Below are 10,783 nucleotides of genomic sequence, written 5' to 3' on the forward strand. Positions count from 1 at the left end.
AGAAGAGGATAGAGCTAGTTCTTTGGGCAGTAGTACGAGTTTATAACCAGCTGACTTTGGCCTTGGTTGCACAGCTGACTTAAAAAGATTGCTGGCTACAATAATTTCCATTTCAAGCCTTAAATTAGATGTGTCATTGGTCACAGTGTTTTGTGCTTTCTAAAACAGAACTTCCAAATGGATAAAGATGGATTAAATCCCTACTTGAATGACAAAGACACACTAATGAGACTGAGATGCTGGCAGACAGGACTTGATGGGTGTTAATGAAATGTTGACAATCAGTGAGACTTATGTTGCAACATGCTTGTAAATTTGGTTTAAGAGTATGTAATCATTGCATGATTTTGGAGTTCTATCTAGTATCAATTTTAGAAACAAATTAATATTGAGATCTATCAATAAAGTAATTGCTAAAGCTGGTGGTTATTGAAGATAGAAAACTTTACTCTGCTGCCTTGCAGCCTCAGAAAAACCAAATCATTTGAGTTCTTAAAGACAATAGAAATATCGCTGTCAGATTAACCTCAGTATTTCACAGCTGACGATTCCAAGAGATTCAGGCATAAGTGAATTTTCATATTAAAACTAAATAATGACATTACTTCAAAATCAGTACAGTAAGTGCTTAATCTTTAGCATTGCTTAACTGCAAAGCTGCGTTGTGGAAAATGCAAGTTAAGTATTCTATATAATTGGAATTTCCTCCACATTTGAATACAAGAGATATCTTGTACCTGATAAATGACTGAGAAATTGGAATGAAGGATTTTTTGTAATAAGGCTAAGGACTATCATCTCACCAGAATGTTGGCTTCTTTCTCTGCCTTTTCTCTGTGATTCTCCTCTGTTGGAGAGAGGAATAAAAAAAAAGCCCTTGTGGGTGCCTTTGTGGTGATTCAATTCACAAAATCTCAAACCCACTCAATTTCTCACTCTTATGCTGTTTTGACTCTGAAGAAGGCTAGCCAAGAAGCATTCAGCAGTAAATACTACAAGAAAGAACAGATCCATGGAGATGTCTAAAGTGTCTTCTAAAGGGACTTCTACTGTTACCTGTCTCTGTGTTAAAAAAAAAAAAACCCACAGATTTTTTTGTTGTTGCTTTGTGTTTATTCAAGCATAGTGACTTCAGCTAATTTAAGTCTATATGTTTTCAACTCGATGCTCTTGTTTTTCTAACCAGAAAATAAATGTATCTGTACATGGTTTATATAACTGGTTATACTGGTAAACAAGCACACTTACATTTTTTTACTGTGAATTTTTTTGTTCTCCTGTAGATATATTTTAAAAGTTGCATATTTTTCATAGAGATAGTTCCCCATTTTTTAAAAACTTCCTTGATTTTGATAACAGGTAGATTTTTACAGTTTTTATTGGTGGGTGTTTATGGTATATGAACTAAGTCAAAATACTGACTGCATTTTATTCTATCCTAGGTGATTTGCAAGTCAGATGCTCCTACAGGGGATGTTCTGCTTGATGAGGCCCTGAAACACATAAAAGAGACTCAGCCTCCTGAAACAGTACAAAATTGGATTGAACTGCTTAGTGGTAAGCTTTGGACATGATGTATTTGCTTTTTTTTCCCCCAATAAAGCTAATTATCTGCCATCACTGGAGATTTTACTGTAAGGTTTTGGGATAGCAAGTATGCAAAAAAGTTAATTAGTCTGTCCTCTAGGGGAGCCTCTTGTTGACTGCAGCCTTTAATCAAATAAAAGTAACTGTTGCTTTTGACTTGACTTGGTACAGAAAGGATCTATATGGAAGTGTCGGAGGACATGTCAACTGTATGGAAGAGGTGCCTACTGCTGACTCTGAAGTAAATCAGGACTGCACCCTGGAGATAGAACTGCCTTTCTCTGTAATTGGAAACAAGGGTTAGTGGAAGTTTGAAGTGTAGGGGTATGGATTCAGTATTCAGATTTTTTTGATAATGAAAGAAGATATGGAGCTCATGGCTCATATGTAAAACTCAAGGATGACTTGGCCATTAATCATAATCAAACACTAAAGAGTCAGAAGTTCAATTTTTCCATAGCCAGAGAAATGTAATAAATATTTTTGAACGTTAGATACTTCTTATTGAAAGCAAAGTCTTCAAGATGAGTTCTTTGCCCACAGCTCTTCCTGTAAAGCTAGTAAGTTGTTGAAAAAAGAAAAAAGTCAATTAGATTTCATCTTTAAAATTGCAGTTAACGTTTGTCATATACCTCTCCAACAGTCGTATCCTCAGGATGCATAAGTTAAACTGAAGTGAACAATGACCATCTTTCAACGTGTAGTGCTTTTAGGGGATTTTTTTGGTTGTTTTTTTTTTATTTTTGTTTTTCTATAGCCAGAACTCATCACGAAGGTTTGTCTGTTTTCACAGAACACATATGAAATGCAGCTTAGTCATAGTGGATGAGAGCTGTTCTTCTGTTGGGTAAACAATACAGTGTTTTGTCAACATGACCCTGGGAGGTGGTGTGTAATGAGAGTTCTCTGTCTAAATCTGTTACTTTTAACTACTGATGAGTAAGAGTTTCAAAACCGAGCAAAATCACTCCACCTTTCTCTTCCGTCTCGTTTTCATGATGTTCTTTGCATTCCTCCTGTACTGCCTTGAACAGCCTTCCGTTCACCATAAGTTTATACTGCTGTCCTTCCCATCCATCCCATCATGCTCCTTGGCTGTCAGTCAGCAGGAAGAGGGGAGCAAAGCAGCCCTTGTCAGCCGGGGCATGGCTGCTGTGTAGCCGTGTAGTTCAGTTCTTGCTCACCTCTCCTTCACTTTTATAGCCTGCAAAAACATTTGATTTTTCTTGCCCCAAATACATAATTTGTGCTGACATTTCACCTTCTCTCCCAGTGCACAGCACATCTTGTTAGTACTGATTCAAAAAAGATCAGCTAATGAATGAGCAGTGTTTTGAATTTTCTTTGAGCTGAGCTGGGGTTTTCCTGACCCCACTGAGCTTTGGCTCGGGGAAGATGGGTATTGTCAGTGCTGAAGCTAAGACTTGGGTCAGTAGTTTTTACTTACATGTAGTTATTAATTCCTAGTTCTTGGATGGCATTTAGGGTTCGTTGCATTTGCCGTGGCTTAGAGGACTGCTCTTTTGAAGAAAAACATTTTGGTGTTTTGTTTGTTGGGGGCTTTTTATGCACTCTGTTAGAATTTTTCTTCATGACCCAATCCTGGAAAATAGCTATTCTATCCATAATTATCAGCCATGCAAATAATGCTGCTTGAAATGAGTTGAAAGCCATCACAGAAGTATTTATAGGGACATGTAAGGTGATGTTTGCCAGGCTGATGCTATTTATAAGATGGCTTCAAAGGGAAGTGAGAGTAGGGAATACAGAAGTTTGGATCAAAATGTCAAGTCTTCCTGTAGACCTTACAAGTTATGTTTGGACGAGTGTTTGTGCAGTTGAGGAGACTGGTCACAAGGTGTCACCATAGTACTGATTTTTGTTACCGTATGGCCCCCCCCCCATGCACCTATCATAGAAAAAGGTAGGAAATACTGACCTGTGAAGCATGGTAAAGAAACTGTGGCCTGTGTGCATGTGTGATAGTTTCATTCATGTTCAGGCTGAGAAATCTTGTTCAGTGAGGTGTGGTTGAGGCCTGGGTGGGTTCTCTCTGCCTTTGACTATGCAGTTGGTGTCACCTCATTTGTTTACTTGTCTTGGCTGTGAGTTGGATTCATGTCACCCTCCATCATAGTGGGAGAAACCTTCAAGTCATCTGTGGACAATGATTATTGTTGTGTGTTAACCTGTGATTTTATTTTTTTAAAAACTTTGTGATGTAGAAGCAAATCGATACAGAAACTCTGGTGTCATTTACAGGAAACTCCAACCTATGTAAGAAATACTTAACACTGTTTATTCTCGTGCCTGTTAAAATGCATAGCTTCTCTTATTATCAGGAGAGGATTTTAATACTTGTGATAAACACGCTACTTAACGATTTTGGCGTATCAGTAGCTGTTGATGCCGATTTTATGCTTTTTACATTCTTTTCTCTATACACACAGTCACATTCTGAAGGGCTCAGTTCTGCTTTAACAAAAAGCGTTAGTAACCATTTTTATCAAAACATTCAAGCCCCTGCCTAACGAGTGCTGATGTGTACACACACCCCTCACACAGCGTTTGGTGGCTGTTTCACCTGGTGGGGGCAGGAAGGAAGAGAAGAATGAAAACCTGAAGAAATGGAGAAATACACAGAGTAGGCATGGCAAGAAAAGCAACAGCACTTCTTGCATGGTAAAAGACTAAAAGCAGACAAATGCACAAGGCTGGAGCTGATCTTTGTTTTACTTTTTGTTACTGAAAGTAAACTCTCCTCTGGTTTGTTGATTCATTATTTCCTTCAGTACAAGGCTGCTTATTTGCCATATGCTTCATCAGGACATGGCTTAGCTAGCATTTCAGCCAGACTTCAAGCCTATGCTGGAGTTCCTCTGAGGAGGCTCTTACGGTGTCTGTCTCTGTGCCTGTATCTGGGTAGGTCAGAGATCAGAGAAATGCTGACATTAGCACGCTGTCTTTGTGTAACAGTCAGCTGTATGGATCTGACAGCTCATTCTGCATCTCGGGGTGGGGGGCGGTGTGTGGCGCTGCAGGAGGGAAATCACAGTAACAGTACAGATTAAACTTTGCCTGACTGGGTGTTTTGCTCGCTTTTTTAGGTGAAACGTGGAACCCACTGAAGTTGCACTACCAGCTGCGAAATGTCCGTGAACGGTTAGCTAAAAATCTAGTGGAAAAAGGTGTATTGACAACAGAGAAACAGAACTTCCTTCTCTTTGACATGACTACACACCCTCTCACCAACAACAATATCAAACAGCGCCTCATCAAGAAGGTTCAGGAGGCAGTTCTTGACAAGTGGGTGAACGACCCTCACCGCATGGACAAGCGCTTGCTGGCACTGGTGTACTTGGCCCATGCCTCGGATGTCCTGGAGAATGCTTTTGCCCCTCTCCTGGATGAGCAGTATGATTTAGCCACGAAGAGAGTGCGGCAGCTTCTGGATTTAGACCCTGAGGTGGAATGTATGAAAGCCAACACGAATGAGGTTCTGTGGGCTGTTGTAGCAGCTTTCACAAAATAACTGCATTCAGACTGAAGTGTTCTCGCTTCTTTAGTGTGAACCAGTTGTTTCTCTTCTATTGACTATTTCATGTTTTCTGTAATTTGTACCTTCTCACATGATGAATCGGCTCTTGTTTGATGGGAATTATAAGTGGTGTATTCCCTCCTTCTCTGTGTATCTGTATACAGGATTCTGCTGGTACAAGAGACCTTCCTGTTTAAAAGCAAGAGAAAAAAAGGGTTTACTGCCATATTGGCATTCCATTTCCTGTTCAGTTTGAGTTATCCAAAATACTGTGTTTATTCTATTTTTCGTCTTATTGAAGTGGTTTAACATGGAAAGCACCTCAAGGAGGAAATGTGCATGCAGTTGGATCCCTACTCTCAGCTGACACAGATGTGTGCATGCATCAATACTTCTGCAGTACAATTCATAGCAGATTAAAAGGGCCTTTTTAAATCACCAAAGCTCCATGTTGAAGTGTCTGTCAGGACATTTTATACACAGATGTTGTTTCAATTACATCGAACAAAATGACTTTAAAAGCAGAAATGCCATTAAAGCAGCTTTGTCAATAGTTCCTGTAAAATGCCCCATAAATTTTACTTTTCATGCAAGTCTCTTGTGTACTTACATTTTCATTAGAACAATAGCTAAGTCATAAGGCTAGTATAGAAAGGTCCAGTTGTTTCATAAAGCAGTTTTGGGATGGGATACATTCCATTATATTGTATATATAGTTTAAATTGTATATTAACAAACTGCCCCATCTTAGTATTTTGCAAGGCCTACTTAGTTGTATACCTTGTGCCCCTTATTTGCTCTCAGCCATTGCCATTCAATGGAAAGAAAGGCCCCCCGTAAAAAGAGCACGTATGTGAAAGCTGTTTGTTTCCTGTGTCTGCAGAGTTTGCCTTCCAGGTATTCTCAGTCTATGCATTGCCTTTGGTCATCAGTGTATGGAAAGAGACAGCTTTCTGTCCTTGTTGGTACTTTCTGGGTTCTTTCTCCCTCCTCCGGTGTGGGAGAGGCTCACAACCAGTGCAGTTCTTGGGTGCCGTTTTTAATTTTGTGCACAGAGGAATGTTTGTTTCTTCAACCTCATCATCTTGTTTAACACTCTAAAAATCAGTCCTGGCAGGTGTTGCGTGTCAATGGTTAGAGAGTGACCGCCACAGTTCAGATGATTAAGGTTTCTGTAACGGGACACTCTGCTGTATTATCATTTTTAGTATCAATTACTCCGATTAGCACACTATTTTAAAAAAAAACAAAAAACAAAAAAGAAGCATATATAAAAAACTTTGGCTTTTAAAAATGTATTGCCTTCTTGCCACTGCTTGTTTTCTCCCATTGGTTTCACAGTGTAAGTATTTTGCATTGAAAAATCAGTGTTGATTTTTTTCCTCATAACAATGCAGATTTATAGTGGGGCTCACAGGTGTGTAGAAACTTTTTTGATTACTATTCAGAGCAAGAATACTAGATGGTGTATAACTGTAGAGTTGAAATTTAAGGGATCCCTTAATCTGTATACTAGCTTTTTACCTACAGTAAATAAACTATGATCTTGAAAGTGCCTGAAACAGAGCAAGCATGTCCTTTTTATTTTTTGTTGCTAATTAGAAAGATCTACTTGCTTAACTGAAAGCTTTAGTTAATATCCTTCTTATTAGAAAGGGAGAGTTTACATCAGGTAGATCAAACTGGCCTAATCAGTGGTGCCACTCAGATCTGCCAGGCCTGTGGCTCAGACAGAATTGGCTTCTGAGCATGCAGCTGTGCCTGCCCTGGCAGACCTCTTCTGTCTGGAGCACAACTCTACAGCCTCATCTGCGACTGGAAATTTCCAGTTTTCCACTTCACTTTCAATCATTTGTGTGCTGTTGACTTTAAAGTACAACTTAAATTCATTATACCTACATAACCTTTTTTTAATGAAGGTTTTTAAAATATGGTCCTCAACATTTAATGGCACACTGTTCTTTCAGTTCTTAAACGCTGTTTCTCTAGAACAAAATGAAATGAAAAGTATAGTGTAAGATATTTCAAGCTCTGGTTTACAAATCGAAATGCAGTGTTTTCTCAGTTGTAAGATGCTGTGTTTAAAACTTTGAGGAGCTTGGGCATGAACTTTGGACATTTTCTAACATTTCAAAACGTGATTGGTTCCAGTGGAGGAAAAATGAAAGTTGCCATGTCATTCTTATATTTGACAGCTTATAGAATACTTCCTGTATGTGATGCTATATGCTAACTCACTGCCTTCATTGCCTCTCTCCTGTGATCTGTTTTCTCGTTTTCTGTTGCTCTTTGAGAGGAGAGAAAAGTAATTAGGTGGAAAGGTCAGAAAAACAGTGGAGTATTCAGGAACAAGTTCAGTGCACAAAACTTTTAAATTAGCTTTGAAAATCTAAGCGACTTGAAACATACTTTGGACTGAAAGTGTCATTCATAGTACATTTTTTCTCGTTCTGTATTTTCCACCGTCCTGCTGCTTTCATGTTGGGCTGTGGTGGATATTGGGGTTTTGTCACCCTTACAGCCAACATGGTTTCAAAGAAGTCACCCTTTAATCCTTCCCAAAAAAGAGAATTTGGGTGGATTTTTTAATTATATTTTTTCATGTAGAAAATAACTGCCTACAATATTGATCAGCTTCATTTTGCTTAAAGGTAGAGCCTCTCCCTGTGATGAGGAGAGTTTGTACCGGGTGTATCGAAGAACTTTGATGCAAGTAATGCACGTTAAGAGCAATGTCTTTTGCTAGAGCACCTGGTATAAGCCTGCATGTGGAGGGCAAATAGATGAGCTTGTCGGTCCATGGGTCCTTACAGTATGCTTTAAAAAACCCAAAGCCTCATGAGTGCTCCCAGACCTGATGTCTGTCTAAAAAGGAAGGTGAGTTTGGTAGGTTAACAGGAAATGAAGTAGCTAACATCCTTACCTTTGTTGCTATTTCAGGGTCTGTTAAAATGGTTAAACATGGGAGACTGCTTTGTTTTGCTGAGATTCGGGTACCCTTCTTCCTATTAGCTGCTACAGCAGCTCACGGAGAGCTTTGCCTGCTCAAGAGTCCTCGGCTCGCAATGGCTGCTCAAAGTGAAGACTGCTATCCATAGCCTGAACTTGAACCCGTGCCTCAAGGAAGAACATGCATTATTCAGGGACACATTCTTTTAAAACAAGCTTTCAAGTTAGAATCAAAACCAGGATTTTGAAAGTGAAATCCCCAAGTAGTGTGAGTGTGTATATATATGTAGTTTTACAGTCTCCAGTGTTTCTAGAGATGATGTTACGGTGCTCCTGTATGGGATGCTAGTCAGACCTTTGTGCAATACATGCTATTTCAAGGCAAAAGTTGCATAAATTGGCTATAAAAGGCTAGTGACTGATTGCTCATGTGTTCCTGCCCATTTCTCCTGCAAAGTTAAGACATGTTAACCAACCAATGTGCTCTCTGTGAACTGGACTGAATCTGTACTGAAACAAAATAAAGCACTCTTTCAAGCTACGAGCTGCAAGTGGTTACTGCATATCACTAAATACCTAAAGGAATTATTTTTCCTCTTACTTGCAAAGTAATTTCTATTTTTTCCTGAGGCTCTGATCTTCACTGCTTTGGGAAACAAATGTGTAAGATTTCTATCAAGGCCTCAGCTCTGCCTCCACTGGGCGGCTGGTGCTTCAGGTAGTAAAGCCTGCTGTATCTTAGCTTTCCCTATTGTCCACCTGCCCTTCTATATAGAAAGGAATTCCCAGCTGTACAGAGAAGTGCAAACTTCTTGAAAAAAATAGCTCAATAAATGGTTATGCTTAAGGTATACAACAGTGTAATTACTCAGGAAATGAGGTTCTGTCGAGTGGTTTGTAAGTGTCAAAGTGTGATTTCAGGTGTGTGGTGCTCTTGGGTAGAAGGGAAGGATCTTCGGATAGGGAAGAACCACGGTGCTGCCCATCTTAGTCTCTGAGTAAGATCTGGAGGTTCCCTCCATTGATTCTTGTTTTCTGCCTGCAGAGCAGCATCACAAAGCCTGTGGAAAGCTGTTTGTAGGAAATGTGTTCTGACTCAGGAGAAGGAGCTTCTGTAGAAACAGTAAGAAGAAAACAGTTCCAAAAGCAGCAGAAAAGAATAGGGAAGGAAGTGCTGATGAGTAGTAGCCTGCCTTCCCTCAATCTGCCCACCTCTGTACTTCCAAACAATTTGCCATTTGGACTTTTTTCTCTCTTTGCATTGTCCCCTGGTCTTCTCTGTTTCTTCTCTCTTCCCTGTTGCTTGGTGACTTCCTCTTCTGTGCTGGTGAATTAGTTGTGCCAATTTCCAATCTTAAATGCTTCCACTCTTGCCTTTGTATTGCTAATGGGTTTTTTTGCTCTCAGTTTTACCTACAGCTTGAACTTGGCTCTCCATTGCTTTGTCCCTGGAGTCCCTTTCTCCTGTGCTCTGATTCCCTCCGGATGCTTCAGGGAACCTTCTCCTCTTCATCAGATAGGTTTGTCAGTACTGTCTACCTCAGTGGATGAACTGAAGCAGTTGGCCCATTACACCCCTTTACACCCCTTGGCTTGTTAAGGTGAACAAAACCTTAACCTAATTTGCCTTGAAACTGTTCTGTACTTGCTTCAAAAGCAAGCCATTGTTCATGCAGAGGAAGGACTTGCAGCTCAGGGTCCCGGTTTTGACAGTTCTACAGTGTAAGTAAATCTTGTTCTTGAGCAAGTGCTCTGAAAACTCAGCTTTCTCTTACTTAAGCTTTTCCTTCAATGGGACTGTGATATACAAGAGTGATTTTCCCTTTGGGACTCTCTGCTTGTTAAAAGAGTTGAGTTTGTGTTCCAGCTGGAAAAAAAAGGTTTCTTCTTTATTGGACTATTTGTTTTTATGGAAGCTATAGTTGCTGAAATTATTTGGAAGGTTTCTTCTATTTCATTTGATTTAAAGGGACAAGTGGGAGGAGAAGGCGGCACAGATATACTCACAAAGTGATCACATAAGTTGTTTTCCTGGCAGAATAGGCTGAAATATTCTACTTTTTGGACTCTCAATTGTACATTTGTTTTCTTCCCACCTAGTGTTTCTCATGTCTACTCACATGATTTAACACACCGTTCCCTCAGGATTTGTCATTTGTTGCCCCTTCCTTTTGTAGGTTTATTCAACTCTTGGATTTTTTTCTCTCTTTTGCTCTAGAACTAATCTTTAAGATAGGTGTTAGAAGAAGGCTTTGGTGGTTGTGAAGGGAAATGACAGGCAGATCATAGGCTTTATTTGCCACTGCCAGGGCATTTTTGTAGGTCCTCCTTTATTTCCTGTCTCTTCAAACGAAACCAAATCATGTCTCAACGAGCTTTTAAAACCCTGCTCTGACTCTTAAGCTCCTCAGGACCTCAGCCACTTCTGAAAATGAGATTTAGCTAAGTCATGGATAAGTTTTGCAACGCTAAGCAGAACAACACCTACACATGATTAAAAAATCTCAGGCTTCGTATTCCAGCGACTTGCAGAAGGAATTTAGCAAAGCCAGATTGTTTCTCCAAGCAACAGCCTCGCAGTAGCCCACCTCAGCTGTGGCAGTAAGCAGAGCCCTTGACATACAAGTCATGTTGGTGAGAGAAAAAAAAATTGGTCCAAATGAGCTTTCTCTTCTGGAAAGACCTGAGATTGCTGAGGCCATCAATGAG

The 10,783-nt window shown here is 39.8% G+C and overlaps 1 protein-coding gene across 1 annotated transcript in view; it reads left to right on the top strand.

Annotated features, from left to right (window-relative positions):
• The window catches only part of GOLPH3 (golgi phosphoprotein 3), a 29,871-nt gene extending 23,180 nt beyond the window's left edge, over positions 1–6,691 (top strand). The window contains exons 3-4 of the mRNA XM_062018569.1: positions 1,443–1,557; positions 4,695–6,691. Coding sequence (XP_061874553.1) covers positions 1,443–1,557; positions 4,695–5,119 — 540 coding nt within the window. The 3' untranslated portion in view covers positions 5,120–6,691. The remainder of the gene's footprint in view (positions 1–1,442; positions 1,558–4,694) is intronic.
• Positions 6,692–10,783: the final 4,092 nt, after the last annotated feature.

This window comes from Colius striatus, chromosome Z, assembly GCF_028858725.1.
Source record: "Colius striatus isolate bColStr4 chromosome Z, bColStr4.1.hap1, whole genome shotgun sequence".
NCBI lineage: Eukaryota > Metazoa > Chordata > Aves > Coliiformes > Coliidae > Colius > Colius striatus.